This window comes from Cyprinodon variegatus, unplaced genomic scaffold (assembly GCF_000732505.1).
Source record: "Cyprinodon variegatus isolate N-32 unplaced genomic scaffold, C_variegatus-1.0 Scaffold157, whole genome shotgun sequence".
In the NCBI taxonomy this organism is placed as follows: domain Eukaryota; kingdom Metazoa; phylum Chordata; class Actinopteri; order Cyprinodontiformes; family Cyprinodontidae; genus Cyprinodon; species Cyprinodon variegatus.
Window position 1 is genome coordinate 635152 of NW_015150610.1, and position 17532 is coordinate 652683.

Genomic DNA, 17532 nt, shown 5'->3' on the forward strand with positions numbered 1-17532 from the left:
AAAAAAAATCTATTAAGATGCTCTATTCAGAACTCCTCCAGTGGAAAACTTGGTTTCACTTGGTTTGATTTTGTAAAAATTCTTCTTTAAGGAACCTTTTCCCATCCAATTATTAATCGATTAATGGAAAAATAATCAACAGATTAATGTATTTTAAAGAATAATTGTTAGCTACAGCCCTAATTAAACTAACACACAAACACATACAAAAGGAAAATGCTGCAAATGCGAAATGCCACAATTAATCAAAGAAAATGGAGAGCGGCTAAGGTTTAGGATGCAGTGAACACATAACCAGCTGCCAAAACACAAACGATGCCAATACACCAACACATGCAAAGGTAAAACAATGCAAGAAGAAAAAACAAACGGACAGCTATTAAAAGCTGAAAACTAGCTCTGGATAACGGAAGTGCTCCAGACCACAGACATTAGTACGCATTAATCGCACTCCTTCCAAATACATCAAATTTGTAAGGACACTTAGGCCAAAGCATATATAAAGCCACAATAGGCACTGTCCAAATAGTGCAGGCAGTATGGAAGTAGGATGCTTCCTATCCCCAGTTCAGTTGGCATAGAGACCTCCTGAAGTTATTACTCACCACTAGGTGCTGTAAAGTTGCACACAATCAGTTGTGAGACAGAAAGTATGAGTACAGCCTACCTCAAAAAGTTTTTACAAAAATACATTATTTCTTCATGTGTACTCTTTGTGGCACAAGCTGATGTACACACCTTCATATGTTTTGGGTTTTATAACAGAGAGCTTTAGCCGCTCTTTTCTAGAAGGCTGTAGTCACATTTTGAACAGCGTCATTCATGTGCATGTTCGTCACAAAAACATGACGTCCATAACGCTGAAGGCTGTCCGGATTCAGCAAAGAATTACAGAATTCCATCCCTACACTGTGTTAGGAAAAGTAAACTGCATCCTCCGTTAGATGAAAGATGGCCTGTGAAATTGTATTCTGTGTTGGTGACCTTTCATGAGCTACGATGATCCGTCTACTTCCTCACAATGAAGTTAATTGTGAACTGTGAATTCTGCCTTAAAGTAGATTGATAATTTCCGGTGCCTTCTGGTACAAAAATTATGTAATGACACATTAACTGTGGACGCAGGACTTTGGAAGAGACAGATGAATTCTAAGAGGGTGTTCCGTTTAATAAAAGTAGGACTAAAAACATCACATTGGCGCCACTGTTTGTTGTCATGGGAGAAAATGTGTAAGTATTCTTAGTTAAAAACATAAAACACATCTACCTAGAGGATATATGGAGGAAAGACAGAGTTTTTAATGCATTTTTTAACCTCTTTGAGCATCCCATGAATGCTTTTACCAAGGGTATGTTCCCTTATGAGCTGTTGATCATATAAACCTAGTTTTCTGGAGAACTTCAGTTATACAGAAGTTCTTTGCAGCTTCTACTACCGGTACCTTGCTGATGTTTTGGCAGCATTTTCACTTTACATGCATTTTGTGTATGTGCACTATTCTAATTTTTGTGTTTGCTAATCCCATTTATGCGTTTGCAGGGCTTTTGGAATCCGCTGTGAACTTGTTTGCATGGCGTTAGCAGCCCTCTGGTACCATAAAGAACAAAAAAAGGCTCACTAACCTGTTACAGATACCACAGTGATGAGTTCTTGCTGGTTTAGGCATGATGCATTTTTTACAGACTGAAACAAAAGGCCGGTCATTTTTTTCCTATGAATAAAAGAGCAAGATTTGTTGCTTTAAAAGGACAAAACAAAATAAAGATTTAACAGAGAGGTGGATTTAATGTCTTACTGTAGGAGGATATCCAGGGGAAGTCTTTGCAGCTTTGTAGTAGTGAAAAGCGATCATGATGAGGTTCCAGTGTCCATAACATATGTGCCAAGCAATCCATGGAGGAGAGTATGTGTTTAAGACCAGAGGAAGAAGTACTATGTAGGCGATCAACACGATGGAGCTGGTCAGTATCACCACCAGACAAACAAATACCTGAATCAAAAGAAAATTAAAACCCAGAAAAATAATTGACAGTACAATATATCAGTTCCAGGTTGATCTTACTGTTTATCATACATATAATAATGCATATAAAAAGAAAGTTCTAAAAACACTTAATAGCTTATTTTCAGGTTGATACTGTGTAGTAAATATAAAATACTGCCTATATGTGATCATTTAAACCTTTGAACAGTGGAAGAGTGGTCTCCCAGATTCCTGACACAAGCAGGTGAAGCATCATTACATCCCCTCGCAAAAAACTTTACTAAAGTTAATTCAATCTTCAATCCTATTTGGTTCGACTCAAAAAAACAAAAACAAAGCATGACCACTTATCATTAACTTATTATCATAGGAAGTATCCAGACATTCATTTTCAGGCCAGGGTAGAAAGAAGTTTTCACTTTTGCCTCACTCACCAGGCCAAACCATCGTGTGACATAATCCACAGTCCAAAACACCGGCTCAAAGATGGAGTCGAAAACTACATCGGAGTCTGTGAGGGAATTGAAACAAAGTGACCGAACCAGCAGCTTTAGGTAGAGCCATATCTTCCGGAGCCACAAGGGGAGTCTGCTCCTCCCTCGCCTACTGCATGACCGCAAGCGCCCCGTGCGTAACAGGTTGAGCATGGAGCTGGGACTGCAACGCATCCTGCATTTGTAATGAGGAGGTACCTGCAGAGATAAAACGAAATGACGATAATGAGTTTATTTACTCACGATTCCTGAAAATCTTTAGGTATATTTCACAACAACTCCACATAAGATATTAGGTATTGTGCTGAAGTATCAGGGCATACCAAAGAAGTAATGGAGTGACCAGGTTTTCATGTGGAGTATAACAATGGAAAGCTGCCCCTCCCTCATCTGTTGCTGTTTGCTGTTGATGGATAAATGCTTCTAAACGTTTTCCTCTATTTAAGAAGAGATAAATAAAGATAAATGTAGCTTCGCAGTACTCTTACACAGAGGTGTCAAGTAACGAAGTACAAATACTTGGTTACTGTACTTAAGTACACTTTTTAGGTATCTATACTTTACTCCATTACTTATTTTTCCCCCTACTTCTGACTTCTACTCATTACATTTTCACACAAGTATCTATACTTACGTTACAACAAACAAGTAACGTTACAAACAAACGTTACTCGTTACTCTTGGCTTCGCTTTAATGTTTATAAATATTTATTTCAATATTTATTTCACGTCATGTGCGCCATCCAATGCAGATCATTGGTGCCATTCACATCTAGTGAAAACTAGTGTAATTGGATGAGTCGTATAGTGCAAACAGACATGGGCAATGTGGAGCCAACAAGTCATCTCCATGTCATGTTTTTGTTCTACCCAGCCACTGAAGCAGGTGAGTCCAATCTTCACCGTGAATTAACCTGTGTAGATTGGACTCACCTGGTTAATTGGCTGGGTAGATGAAATACATGACATGGAGATGATTTGTTGACTCCACATTGCCCATGTCTGAGTGCAAACACTCATTGGTTAGCTAAAGGAAATCATCAGAAGCCAGCAGGTGTTCTTCAAACTGCAAAGGTGAATTGTCTATGCTATGCTACAATGTAGGATTCAGAAAAAGATGTTGAAATGTCTGAAAGGTCGGACACAGGCGAGAGCGTATCGGGAGATGGATTCAGAGACCAACAAGACCTCCCTCATCCTTGGCCCTAGCTCAAAGAATTTTTAGAAATAGTTGAAAAATTGAGCTTTCAATTCATATAGTGGCATCTGGCTGTTTTTTTTTTAAGGTAACTTTATACTTTTATACTTTAAGTAGTTTTTGGAGCACATACTTTTTCACTTTTCTTTGAGTAAAGAGGTCAAGTTGATTCTGTGTTTTCAAACTGCAGTATCTATACTTCTACTTAAGTAACAAATGTGAGTACTTTTGACACCACTGCTCTTATATCACCAGTGATGCTCAGCAGTAACACCATAATAACCACAATTATTCCAATGTATTATTGATTGGGTATGAGTGTTGTTCTTATACAATAAGAACAAATGTTGCTTTACACGAAAGCACTTTACATTTTTTAGTTAATACAAAAGTACAACTCAAGATCGTCGTACCTTAAAATTCGTAAATTAAAAGATGCTTACAAGAATAGAATAATATAGTGGACGGGTTTCGTTAAATCTTAATGTCTCACAGTCCCAAATTAGAAGATCTTGCCTTTCAAAAATGCCCCAATCATAGATATTTGCGCCTTTTTATTAATGTCCATCTCTCCTGGTCTTTTTCTAAATTATAAATGCACATCCAAAACTTGAACAACTAAGAATATGAGACAGAATTTAATTTGAAAACCAGCAGAACTATAATCAGGCACCCCGACAACTAAAAATGCAAATGAAAAAGATAAATGATCACAAACATTTAAAAAAAAGTAATTATGAATAAAGGACAAAGCATACATTTGTCTAACATGGTTTAAAAAAGGAGGGGCAGTCTAGTTAGACAGCATTCCCAACAGGGTGGAGTCTGGGTGGAGATCCTTCTAGTTGTTCAGGTGAAATGAAGAGGCAGGGGTCTGAAATACACCAGATTTCTGTCACCAGTAGATTTACTCAATCAGTCAGTGGCGGGATATGCAACAATGACCTGCAAAGCCCCTATAATCACCACCTTATGAAAGCAAAGCCACTTATGCATATAACGCTGCCAGTTAACTGTCTATCTGCAACATAAAAAACACTCCTAAATCCCTTTTGTCTGGATGTCAGGCAGCATTAGAGCAGCAGCCAGTGTGTGAGGCTCATATTGACTGATATTTTTCGGCATTTTAAGGAGAACCTACCTTGGTATGAAGCAGAGGACCTCACTGACTTAACCTTAGTGGTAGACATCGCTAAGTTCAAGGTAAAGCAGCATTGTTGCTATTTTAGAGCAGGAGTGTGATCCGAGAGCTGTCACAGTTTACAGCTGAATCCTGACCTAACGCTACTGCGCATGCGCTGAAGGGTTACCGCGAGGCATCATGGGTATCTGAGTCAGGAACAGAGCGTTACGTTTAGAGCTGTTTTTATTTTTCGTAATTATTTTTTCTTTCAGTGTGTTTATTTCCGTTTAGTTAAATTTGTATAACAAGTCAAACTTTATTCAAAGACTCCGTAAATAAAGTAAAAAAAAATGGGTCGCTTGACTCTGGAATTCTGGGAATTGAAGTCTTTCTGCAGGAACAACATGTGGAGAGGTTTCACCTTCAACTAGCTAGCCTGTCTGTCCGATCTCAGTCATGTCTTTTTGCTTTAACTTCGACATTTCAGCGCAAACAAACTTACCTGCAGAAGTTAGTGGAGATAATTCAAAAAGCGAAGAAAAGGAGGGAGATCAGAAATATGTAAGTAATTGTAGTACTTTTTTCTAAAGCTATTTTGATGCTAAGAGTGAGGAGCAGAAGTTCATTTTTGTTGGGATGATGTTAGCATCTGATCCAACACAGGTCTAAAGTTTTTTGGTGCATATATGAACTCTTTGAGTGTTTAGTAATTTCTACGTTTTTTTCCATTAGAAAGTTTATAAAACGGCTTTTCTGAAGCTGTATAAATAGAGCTAATAAATCCATCTCTGCTGGCGAGTTTGCTACTTCTGTCCTTCTCCTACACTAATCAAACCAGAACAAAATGTTTTTGTAATTATTATTAAATGTATGAAATTCTAAATTATAGAATTACTTATTCGAAATGTATTTCTAAATTAACTTAAACATTTGAGGAGATCAATATTAATTATATCTAACCCCCAAATTATTTAATATTTATAATAATGCAAATAGACATTTTTGGTAATATCTCCTTAATATCTTAAAATATTACCACTGCTTTGATAATATTCATTATCTGGTTAGAATTTTGAATGCCTGCCCTCTTGAGGTAGTTATAGAAAAGAATAGAATAGAAAAGAAAAGAAAATTCCTTTATTGTCCCACAATGGGGAAATTCTGGTTTTACAGCAGCAAGAAGATAACAGAGAAAAATTATCACACAAATCTGGACCTCAGAGTGTATAAAACTAACATAATTGTGTAAATAAGAGTAAGAAAAAACAAAATGCAAATAAAATGCTGTACTTGAAACTGTTTTTCACAATATAAAACTATGCACCTAGAGAATAAATAACCATTACACAGCTGTGGACATTTTTACAGTAATGGATATTTTTAAAATAACAGCAACATCAGAGATGTGCAAAATGACAGCAGCACGTTATTTAACTGACTAAGGTAGAAACTGTGCAAAAATAAGCACGAATTTAACAACTTATTTAGGTTGTTGGAAACAGTGGTGGTTCTAAAGTCTTACAGCTGCTGGGAGGAAGGATCTGTGATAATGCGCCCTGGTGCCTTTAGGGTGCAGCAGTCTGTCACTGAAGGAGCTCTCCAGTTCAGCGACAGCTTCATGCATGGGGTGGTAGACATTATCCAACAGAGATATTTTACAAACTGTTTCATGAAATGGTCTAAGTAATATAACCTTTCCAAATAAAGATTACAGTGACTGAAGTGGGGAACTGAATAATTAGGAGAGAATGCCTTTTCAGGCATTATCAAGATTATCTGGATCATAATGATGAATGGCTAATGAGTGGATATGTAAAATAGATCAATAAAAATAGCGAGGGGGAGTCGGTGGGTGCATGATTCTAAAGAAACAGAATTAAATATAAAAACAAATCTGTATATATACAATTTAGAACATTTTCATGAATTATAGGTAGGAGATAATAAAATGACATTGCAGTCAATCTCCACAAGAGATCAGGAAATATCTGACTAAAAGATGAGTCTGTGAACATAGTATACAATCAATGGACTCTACCTAAATCCACTTTTAGGAACCAAGTTCTATGAATTTATCTATAAAGCTGAGATATCCCAGCCAGCAATGAAGCTCAATGCTGCCTGCTCTCGTCAATATGACCAGTCCTACATCAGACTCTCAGTTAGTCATAATAGTACCTCCCTCAGCTGTGGCTACCAGCATATTTATCCCACCTTCCAGCTCACTCGCAATCACATCCATTTCTGCCCCGTTCAACCAGGGTTTTTCTTGCCACTTTCTTCACTGCATATTGGTAACCATGAAATAACATTGATCAGCTGGGTGATTTTTAAATACACAATAACATTTATGCTGTGCTTTGCATGTATGGTTGAATGTGGCCGAGTAGAGGGTCGAACATGAAGAGGTGCTTTGTGCGCAAACTTTGAGGTACAGCTGGGATTTATAAAGGACAACTGTTTGGTTTTGTGCATATGGATGGTTTTATAAATCAGGACTTTTTTGGGGGTGTCATTTATTTTGAAATGTTTGGTCCACACACACTTTTATTGTAGTATAGTAACGTAATGATTTTTAAATCGGACTTTGACTAGGACGGGGGTCTTTTGTTTTGTTGGTTTGTTTTTGTTTTTTTCTCCCATATATGGGGCTGAAAGAGTTGTCAAATTCTTTAAAACTTTCTCAAAGTCCTTAGCAGACTCATAAGCTGCTTTAGTCTTCCCTTTCAAGGCCTCTGATAAACTAAACATTCATTTGTTTAAACAGGGAAAACATTCCTTCCAAATGTTGCCTCATCTCCCTAATGTGCTGCTGATCTTACCCCTTTTAACTGTGAATAAAAATAATATATTTTTTACATTTGACTAGAAGATTTTTTTAATGAAATTAAACCAGATGAAACTAAAATGTTTCCACAATTTTGATATAATTACTACTCTAAGTGGGTTTTAAGGGAGTCAACTAAAGGGATATTTTACAGTCTATATTCCAGTTAACGAATAATCGATTGCTAAATCAGTTGATGATTATTTCATTAATCGATTAATCCGATTGTTTCAGCCCTAATTTTTACAGTTCTGTATTTATATTAATATATATATATATATCTTTTCAATAATACAACATATGGAAAGCCATTTTTTTCTGTCAGATGTGGAATCCTCCACTGACTGACTTTCTTTTCCCTCTAGAACAGTTATTTAAATCAAAAGCATCTGTCTTTTATAAGAAAAGGGAACAAAAGCAGCATTTCTGTGTGACAGCCTGAGTTGTTTGTGTACAAAAAGGAAGTCAGTAAGGAGATGTTGACTGTTTACCACTAGAGAGCGTTGGTTCATAATCTTCCACAAAGGGTGGAAGAAAAAATGTTACACAAAAAAAAAGAAAAAAAGTTTGTTCCTGCTGATGGCAGACTGTGGATCACTACTGAATGATACTGAAGTAGAGAAACAGACTGAAAGCTCTCTTCTTCTTTTCTTTCTTTCTTTTTTTTTTACCAGAATTGTTCTGTGCCTGTGGGTGCAACCCACATGACAACTCCAAACTGTTTTTTTAAGTCACATAGTGAATCACAAGGGTGATTGGAAACAGTCTCATGTTCAAGTTTAGCAACCAGTCAGCCACCTCTGTCGTCATGTCATTGCTAGATTATTATAAGAAAGAAAGAAAGCTGACAATAGGAAAAAATATCAGATATGCCTTAAGCTTTATCTGTAAAGATATGCTTATCCTCTTCAAGATTTTTGGTTAAGATTCTTATTTTGACCATTTCACGTTTTCACAAAAATAATATGATGCTGTTTTGTTTTTTTCCCCGTAGTAGTTGGGAATTTAGAAGAATTTAAAATCTAAAGCACTACAAGAATGTTTAACTTCATGGTCATGTGCCCCTAAAGTGTTGTATTGTTATTGAGGAAAGAAATAATGAAAAAATAAGGCTAGTTGCTGCATTTATGAACCACAAATGGTGGGAATTTATAGTTTTGAAGCCCCTGGAGGACTGATGGGTAAATGTCTACTTTTTTTTTTGTTGGTGTTTTTAATCACCTAAGAGTAGGGATTTCCCGATCCGGATCTCGAGATCGGATCGGCCCGATCGTCTCCTATTTTGCCGTGATCGGAGATCGGCTACATTACCTGACTAGTCGCGTCGATCTTTACGGCAACTGCTGCAAAGTACCTGCTAGTTACGGTTGATGGTAGTTGTGCAATGCAAAGCAAACATGTCAGAAGTGTGGAAGTATTTTACTGTCCTAAAGCTACTTGCAATGTCTGCAACATGGCAATTTCAAGAGGAGGTAGCAGCAGAGATACATTTAACACCATGAACTTGATTCGTCATTTGAGGACAAAACATGACAATGTGTATGAAGCATTTTGTAAAGCTGCAGAAGGAGAGGTTACTAAAGCAAAGCAACAAACGCTGGACGTTATGTGGAGAGACAAATACTCCAACAAAAATAATAGAGCAAAGAAGATCACAGAAAGGTTGGTCGTATTTATTGCTCTTGACAACTTGGCTGAACTAAGATATGAGGGAAGCATAACTGGAAAGAGCATTGTGGTTATTATAACTAAGTATTCAGGTTTGTTTTTTGTTTTTAGGGCTACGTACGTGTTTGTTCATTACTGAAGAATGGTCTTGTTGATTTTGATCATGTTTCAGTGATCATGCTACTTTTTAGTTGCAGTCCTAAAGTTTTGAATTCATTTGATTGAATTCTGTTTAGTTACTTTTTAAGTTGGATTGAGATGTTTCAAATTAATTTACTTATTTGTGACTATTTGTCAATCTGTTTACACCGCATTTAAGATGAGCAAGGGCATTTTACATTTGCTCAGTGGTCAGTGCACTTTATTTCTATTGACTTTATGGCAGCCTATATTAAGCACTATTAAGCTAAAAGTGGATCTTGGATAGCACTTTCTATTTGATAATACTGTACCAAGTCAGTATTTTTCTTTTTACTTTTGTGGAAAATATTAAATTGAAGCTGACCTTAATTCTGGGTAAAATTTTGATTTTCTTGGATGTACAATAATAATAGTAATGATCAAATATTAGTCTAATAAAAAGTTGAGTGACTTGCTCAAAATATATTTAAGTTTAATCAATTTCACTACTAAAGAAAAAATATCGTATAGGGACTCGAAATGGGATCGGATTTGAGGTTAAAAGATCGGATAAGAATCGGAGGCCTAAAATGCTGATCGGGACATCCCTACCTAAGAGTCATGTGGTGTTACTCAAAGCCTTTAACCAGCTTTCTTAATTCTCTGCCATGATATGCTACCTCGTTTTTCACAGATGCGTAGAGATGACAAACAGGCTATCCAGATGATGTGGGAACACGCAGATTATCACTCAAGTCAAGATCTAAAAAAATAAATGTCTCTTTAATTTAAAACCCAGCACGTCTAACTGAAACTCATAATCACATTAAATAAATTTGCTAATTTATGCTACTTTCTGTTGCAGGCAGAAGTTGAAGATAAATCATCAGCCGGTCCAGTGAAAGAGGCCAAAGAGCACCTTCCTCCATTGGACCCCCAGTTCCTCCTTACAGATGCCGTCTTTGAAACCGTTACCATTGGAACCCTTCCTCCTCTGCACTTCCTCAATGAGACCATTTTCGAGAGGACGGCCTCCGAAAGAGAGGACGTGGAGAAAATCCTCTCTTGCAGGGAGGAGAAGAACTCTGATCTCATCTCTGGTGTGTACGAAGGAGGTCTGAAAGTGTGGGAGTGCACTTATGACATCCTGGAGCTGATGGAGAAAGAGGGAGAGACATTCAGGGGAAAGGCAGTGTTGGATTTGGGTTGTGGAGCAGGACTTCTGGGAATATTGGCCCTAAAGAGAGGAGCCAGGATGGTCCTCTTTCAAGATTACAACAGCACAGTCATTGAACAGCTCACAGTGCCAAATGTGTTCCTGAACTGCCAAGAGGATGATGAGGTAGAAAGTGATGGTGAGAAAAAGGGGAAGGGCAAGGGAAAAAAACAAGATGAAGACGGTTGTGCAGAGAAAGGGAAAGATGACTCAAATGCTAACAGCCCACCTCCTAAGAAAAGAGTAACAGATCTATCCAAACACTCGTTATTGGAGAAATGCCATTTTTACTCTGGAGACTGGAGGACGTTTCTTCCTTTGGTTCTAAAGAGGAAGCCACAGCCCAAATTTGACATTATATTCACCTCAGAGACAATCTACAACACTTGCTACTACCCTGCCCTGCATGAAACTCTTCACCAGCTTCTGGCACCCGGCGGCCTGGTATACCTGGCTACCAAATCCCACTACTTTGGTGTTGGCGGCGGCCTACATCTGTTTGAGACGTTCGTGGAGCAGAGGGGTGTTTTCTCCCTGAATCACCTGTGGGATGGGGCTGAAGGCCTGCAGAGACACGTAGTGGTGCTGCAATTTAAAAAGCCCAAAGACCTCTGACCAGGAAATGTCAGCTATACACAAACTTGTTACAGATGATGAACCCTTGCATGAGAAATATGTTATAAGTTTGACTCAGTCACATATTTTGTGGCTGATTTTCAGCCAGTAATTTGGTAAAGCTGACGTGGATATCGATTTCTCTCTGTGATCCATGAAAAATAAAGAAATAGACTCCCTTTTACTTCTCTTTTGGCCATGTTGCTTATCATTTTGCAAACATTACACAAAAACAAAGTCACAAAGCTGACCTATATGGAAATAAAAGTCAAAAGAGTCAGAAAATCCCTTAATAAAAAAGATTATAGTTTAACTATTTCTGTACAACTCAAATGTAGAAGTGTACCATATTCCATAGGAGAAAGCTGTGGTTTAGAGTTATGTGTTACTGGAACTATTTCTGAACCTAAAGCAGATCTATGGTTGGTAACAGACCTCTGTTGGTTACAGGTATATATTTATAGGTATACTGAGGTTATACAAAAGTACAGTTTCCAGATTACTAACTGTTCCATTAAGTGTCACTTGTTTACTCATGTTTTTTATAGTAGAGCTGTGGGAGTGTGCCACATAAAACTAGACCTTTGAAAGTCATATTAGAATATTTAACAAAATACCCCATTTGTTGGAGACTCAAGTTACACCATATACAGATGATCAAGATAAAAGGAAGTGGCACAGTGATGCAAGTTTGACGTTTGGTGGTACGCCTCATTGCTTCTCCTAGTGCTGTACTCTGACAGTCAGCTGAATGAAAGAACACCTTGAAACTTTTTAAACATAAGTTTTACTTGTGTTATGTATTTATTGTAGACATACCATGAGAAATTCATAGCAGCCCAGGGCTTGTTATGAGCAACTTATTGCATTTGGACCAGTCAACAGAATGTCCCTATTGTTCTAAAACAAAGTTAAAATCTGATTAAAAGTTACAGAGAGAATATTTTAACCCGTCTTTAACATCTTATGTTGGCATTAAACATTGTTAGTGCAGTTAGCATTAATATTTTAGACAAAAGCATGTGTTTGTTGTAGAGTATGTAGACCCTTAACTGTGAAAACACCAACTATTCCTAATTCAACAAGTCCCTGGACAAACTTTTTGAAAGGGTTCATAGGAAAAATCTGTTGCTCATCTGTTGTTCAATCCCATTTCTTGAGATCAGTTAGAGCTTATTCATATTCGTATCATTTTGTGATCATTTGTTCCTGAGTTACTTCATCTAAAGGTCCGGTAGGAGCAAGAGATAAGCTAAAAAGACATCACAAAGACATAAGGAGGTTGAGTGGAGAAAACCATTTCAGAAGTGAGATTAGGAAAAGAGATCTCAAAATCATATGCATCTGATCTCAATTATGTCTTGTTTGTTTGAATGGGAATTAAAGAGAATAAGATGAGATGAATCTGAGAACACAAATAGTGAGCAGTGACTGTATGTTTATTTCTTACTGAGCCATAACTGAGACAGTGGATCTAAGCAAGGGTATTAAAATGAGACATATTCGAAATTGGCACAATATGTCTCATTTTTCTCTTATCTAAGATCCGTAAAAAAAGAGATATAAGAGAATTTAGAGAACTCGCACAACGCTCACACTGAGACTTTTCTCGGGAGAGAAATTTGAGAAGGAGGAGAAAACCATTTGTCTCAATCAGTGCTCGTTTATATCTAGGAGATATAAATGTGACATAGAAAAGATCTCATCTCCGTTTTGCTTTGCTATAGGCTTAACTTTGGTGTAGTGTGTCAGCTTCCTGTTATCTACAAAGCTTCCTCTGTAAATTCCAGTAGATCCTGGTAGTAGAATGAACGAATGCTTCCTTTTCAAGGAGCTTGCCAATCATTTTGTGCCACATCTAACATATTTTTAACACTAATAAGAGGTCTTCACTTCCTAATCACATTCACACTGAAGAGCGACTGATTGAGGTTTAGATGAGGTTTAGATGTTTACGCGTGTTAGTTTCCAGCTAACCAATTATCAAAAATGGTAGCAAAAAATAAAAAAAAAAGACATCTGCTCAATTGCCCATTTCTAGTGGAGGTTTCTTCCTGTTAAAAGGGAGTTTTTCATCTCCACTGTCGCTACAAGCATTCTTGGTGTGAGGGATTGCCTTCGAGTCAACAATTCGATGCAATCAACTGTTTTTCCTTAGAAGGAAAACTTTGAATCAATTTGACTCTGATCTGGTTGAATTGTAAAGTGCCTTGAGATGATGTGTGTTTTGAATTGGCGTTATATAAATAAACTGAATTGAATTGGATCATTTCAGTCACCAGTTGATTTTTCTGTGCACCTGTTGTGTTTCTATAAATCTAGAATGAAGCGTTGAAAAATGACTTACAAAATGTCTTGTTTTCTTTTAGCATTTTACTTCCTTTAAAGAAACCTGAATAGGCCAGTAACTGAAGTGATCTTAAAAGGGGATATTCGGGGTCTTTATATGCATTTGGACGAAAGAAAGGAAATGGGCTCAGTGACCTTTGCGAGTGTTTTCCCCAGTGTTCAAACACCAGCATGAAAGCAGGGCTTGTTTCGGCCATCCAGCACAAAATGTCACTTGCAACCTATCCTGCAGGTCTGGGGACGGAGTTTGAAAGTGGATGCTAGATTCAACGTACATCAATCGCCTGGGGGACTCTTTGGAGGTCTATATGCCTCTTATTTTTCTGGATATATGAGCCTAATGGGTCTCACTCCTAAACAATGAGTCTTGACACGTTTGAGGCATGTCTAGGTTGAGGAAATATGCATAGTCACTTAGCCAAGCATGGAGTAGGGAACTACGTGCTATTTTCCCAATGCCACATGGAATCCCCGTTTGGTAGAGAACAAGGAAATCCAGTGAATAAATTTCACAGGGATTTTTCTGAGGAACAAAGCTTCAAGTCTAGACTAGTAGCTTGTACTTTAGGTAGCAGTTGAAGAGGATGAGGAAATCAGTTCTTGTTTTTTTTTTTGTTTTTTTTTTTCCCCTACTGCTCACCGAACAATAGGACTCTATGAAGAAGGAGATATTTCTCTATCATGTTCGAATTAGCCTGCATAGCAAACAGACTTATCTCAGGCTATATGTGTCAGTAAGAGTGTGGCAGAAATCCACCTGCTTTTACATTCCTGCCTGATGAACTATATTGCACAAAACTTATCTTTTTGAAACCTTATGTCAGCAACTTTATTAACATGACTGCACCGTTGAACTCCCACGAGGGTATCTGCAGACTTTCCAGCTCCCTATTGTGTAAATGCATTCCAGAATAAAACACTATAGGGACCCCCTAACACAGTTTCTGTTTGCAGAAACTGACCGACAAACTTCCAGTGCGTCCGCTTCGTCATAGAGTCAGCTTGACAGCTGTTTTGTGGCCTGCGGGGGAATTCCTGGTTCCTCGAGTAGACACAGCCTTTCCCCTGCTTTCTTTATGGGAACAGGGGGCAGGGCAAGTCAGATGGTTTTCCTCAGAAACTATTATGTGTTGATTCATTGTGAGGGGGCGTGCTGTTCACACCCACTGCTTCCTTCTTACTGGGAAGTGACTGTCAGGCTTACCGTACGGAGGGAGTGTATGAAAAACAGAGAGGAGGGAGGTTTGATGGGTGAAGCAGAAAGGTGCTATTTAAGCACATTTGCTGCGAATGCCAGGCACTGTACCTCATCCTTTCTTGGGAGTTGGAGTTCATGTCAGATGGAGCTGCAGAGGCAGTTGCATTTTTGAAGGGTTGTGTGTAAAAAAAAAAGAAAAACAGCTTCAAGGCTTTAAGCAATGACTGCTGAAGAGTGTTAACCTGGAAAATCCTGGCTTCAATGGGGAGTTTTGTTTCAGATACATCCAGGGTTTGGAAAGATGTTCTTCAGGTACGTAGACAGACTTTTAACATGTTTTTATTTTAGAATACATGGGTGTATAGAGTTTCTAAAAATGAAACTAAGTGCTTGAACGCCAGCAGGACCTGATACTGTATCAGTGATTAATTCCTGTGTGAGTCTTGATGAATGGATGTTTCCTGTCCATTAGCAGGCCTGCTTAACCTGTTGTCTCCCTCTTTAACCGCCAGGCAATTCCCAAACATGCTCAGGTGTGGTCTTCCTTAGAAAGCTTCCTGTACTGCATTCAAACCTAACTGAGCAAAGGCTTTTAATGCATAAACCAACATTAGTGAGCTAACATTCAAATAGTTAAATAATCTCAACTGCCTTTATCAATATTGACTCCAGGCCTTGGATGAGGTATTTTTCAGCCGAGCTCAGAGGGGGATCTGTACCACAGTTAATATCAAACTCATGTGTCTATGTGGTGTGTGTGGCTGTAAAGCACAATGACCACAGCAGTTCCTTTCCTGGCAGTGTAGCTGATGAGTCATTTCATCTCTTGACCATCACCCCAGTCAGTAAGTACTTTTATCAGCCCCGTTGATAACCTTTCGTTTCGGTGGAGCTTCCAGGAACCCTTGAGTTAAGCAGAAGTTTGGCGCATTCCAAACTTCAGAAGGAAATATATTGAATAGTTTCACTTGTAAAGACTATTATAACTTAAATATTACTCTTGGAAATGAGTCTCCTTGTCGGATGTTTTAATCTAAAGCATAGTTGCATTTGCTTTAAATATATATACATACTCTACTAAGTGATTATTAATTATTTGAGGCCAAGTTTAGTCACCACAGTAATGGTCTCTTGCTCAATCTTACCATGGAAGAGGCTAAGCTGACGTTATCATCTCATCCTCACTCTGCTGTTCTTGAGAAATGGGGATGGGTGTCTTGTCACTCTGCTTGCCTGGTAACAAGGGGTTGGTTTACACTCCCTTTTTCCTGCTTAACTTAGTAATTATACTGCGGATGTATTTACTCTATAATGTTTTGGCATCACTAATAGGGCTGTGATCTACCGCACTGATGCTGAGATGTGAGTTTCTTTTGACAGGTTTGCCGTTGGAGGATCAAGGCGCTCCTGAGGGCCACGTGCTGATCGGTGCTCTGCTGTGAGAACTGAATTCCATAGATGGTGGCATGTGAAGGGGTCATCTATGGGCTCAGTTCTTTTGGCTTGGTACTGGTTTGTCCAGCAGGTTTTACAAAATCAGAGAGTGGCCTTCATTATCCTCTAAATTCATTAAAACTGATAATTGTTTTGATTTCATGTTTTTTTTTTTTTTTATCTGTTTAGTTGAGCTCGAATTTTAGGTTAATAAAAAGTCAGACTGGATTTCTTTTAATATGTATCATAAGCAGATGGGTAAAATTCAAAGAATTTTGAAAAATCTGTACAATAGCTGCCCTCACTTTTTCCCAGTATTTGGCGCTAAATTTAATAGTAACAGTGACTGTAATTTGCAACAAGTGGTAAAATATTTGAGCAAATATTATGGCTGATCTGTATTTAATAAAATTTCTGAAGAACTATGGAAAAGGAGTTATGAGGCCTTCATATATCGCGAAAAGTTTCCTTGCCTTCTCTGTTTTTGTGGATGAAACAATATTCTCAAATACAGCTTGAAAACAGAATGTCAATGAAAAAAGTGTGTAGTTTCTATAACGCTGTAACTGAAAAAAATACCTGCATTACTGGTTTGTAACCAAACACTACGAAGACTGAAACAGCAAATATTAATGTTAAACCTATCCTATGAATCATAGCGCTAGGACTGCCACATCATAAGATCCAGGCTGAAACTTTCAGATTCAAATCTGATTAATTTTAGTTTCGTCCTATTATTCCCTTACGCCTGCACAAAAGCGACGTTTGCTCTTATGAAATTAGTTTTGTTCTACACTTTTAGCTGTTGCCATTTACTACAGTGTACTGCCCTGAGTGATTGAATCAAAGCGTTTTTTCTATTTTTATTTTGTATACATTCTCTCAAAGTTTCAATAAAATCAGAGAAGACCATGATGGCTGCCTAATTTAAGAAATGTTTATTTTACAAAGATAGAGCTACAGCGTAGGAGGACGTCATCCTGGGGGTTGTACTTTGTTTTTGAGTCCCCTGTTTATCATGTGGGGTAGGAAATGTGGTCTCTCTTGTACCATTACATGTTTTATCAATGCATAATGGAAATAATATGAGTTCATTTAACTCTTGGAAAGACTTAACTTGATATTTGTATATTTAGGTTTAATTTAAGTTAAGTTAAGCAATACTATTTACTGTATGGTAGCAACTGAGCTGATCTTTATTGATCAGCTTGTTATACACAAATCCTAACACATGTTATATTAACCAAAAGTTTATTTGATATTGTAAAAAAAAGTCATATCAAACATGAAAACAATAATTTTCAC

At 37.7% G+C, this 17532-nt stretch overlaps 2 protein-coding genes across 3 annotated transcripts in view; one reads left to right on the forward strand and one right to left on the reverse strand.

Annotated features, from left to right (window-relative positions):
• The window catches only part of zdhhc16 (zinc finger, DHHC-type containing 16), an 8726-nt gene extending 3760 nt beyond the window's left edge, over positions 1-4966 (reverse strand). For both annotated transcript variants that reach the window (XM_015377688.1, XM_015377686.1), the window contains exons 1-4: positions 4819-4966; positions 2420-2677; positions 1797-1991; positions 1624-1712 (exon numbers count right to left, since the gene is read on the reverse strand). In XM_015377688.1, coding sequence (XP_015233174.1) covers positions 1624-1712; positions 1797-1991; positions 2420-2653 — 518 coding nt within the window. In that variant the 5' untranslated portion in view covers positions 2654-2677; positions 4819-4966. The remainder of the gene's footprint in view (positions 1-1623; positions 1713-1796; positions 1992-2419; positions 2678-4818) is intronic.
• Positions 4967-5067: 101 nt separating this feature from the next.
• mettl18 (methyltransferase like 18) lies at positions 5068-13366 on the forward strand. The gene is made up of 2 exons (XM_015377689.1): positions 5068-5361; positions 10281-13366. Exons 1-2 carry the CDS (start codon positions 5257-5259, stop codon positions 11244-11246), a joined length of 1071 nt encoding a protein of 356 aa, XP_015233175.1. The 5' UTR covers positions 5068-5256; the 3' UTR covers positions 11247-13366.
• Positions 13367-17532: the final 4166 nt, after the last annotated feature.

Excerpts from the sequence above, each read along its gene's own strand:
- mettl18 (XM_015377689.1), top strand. The coding sequence starts at position 5,257 with ATGTCTTTTTGCTTTAACTTCGACATTTCAGCGCAAACAAACTTACCT. Across the intron at positions 5,362-10,280 it reads AGGAGGGAGATCAGAAATAT|GCAGAAGTTGAAGATAAATC; the intron begins GTAAGTAATTGT and ends TTTCTGTTGCAG.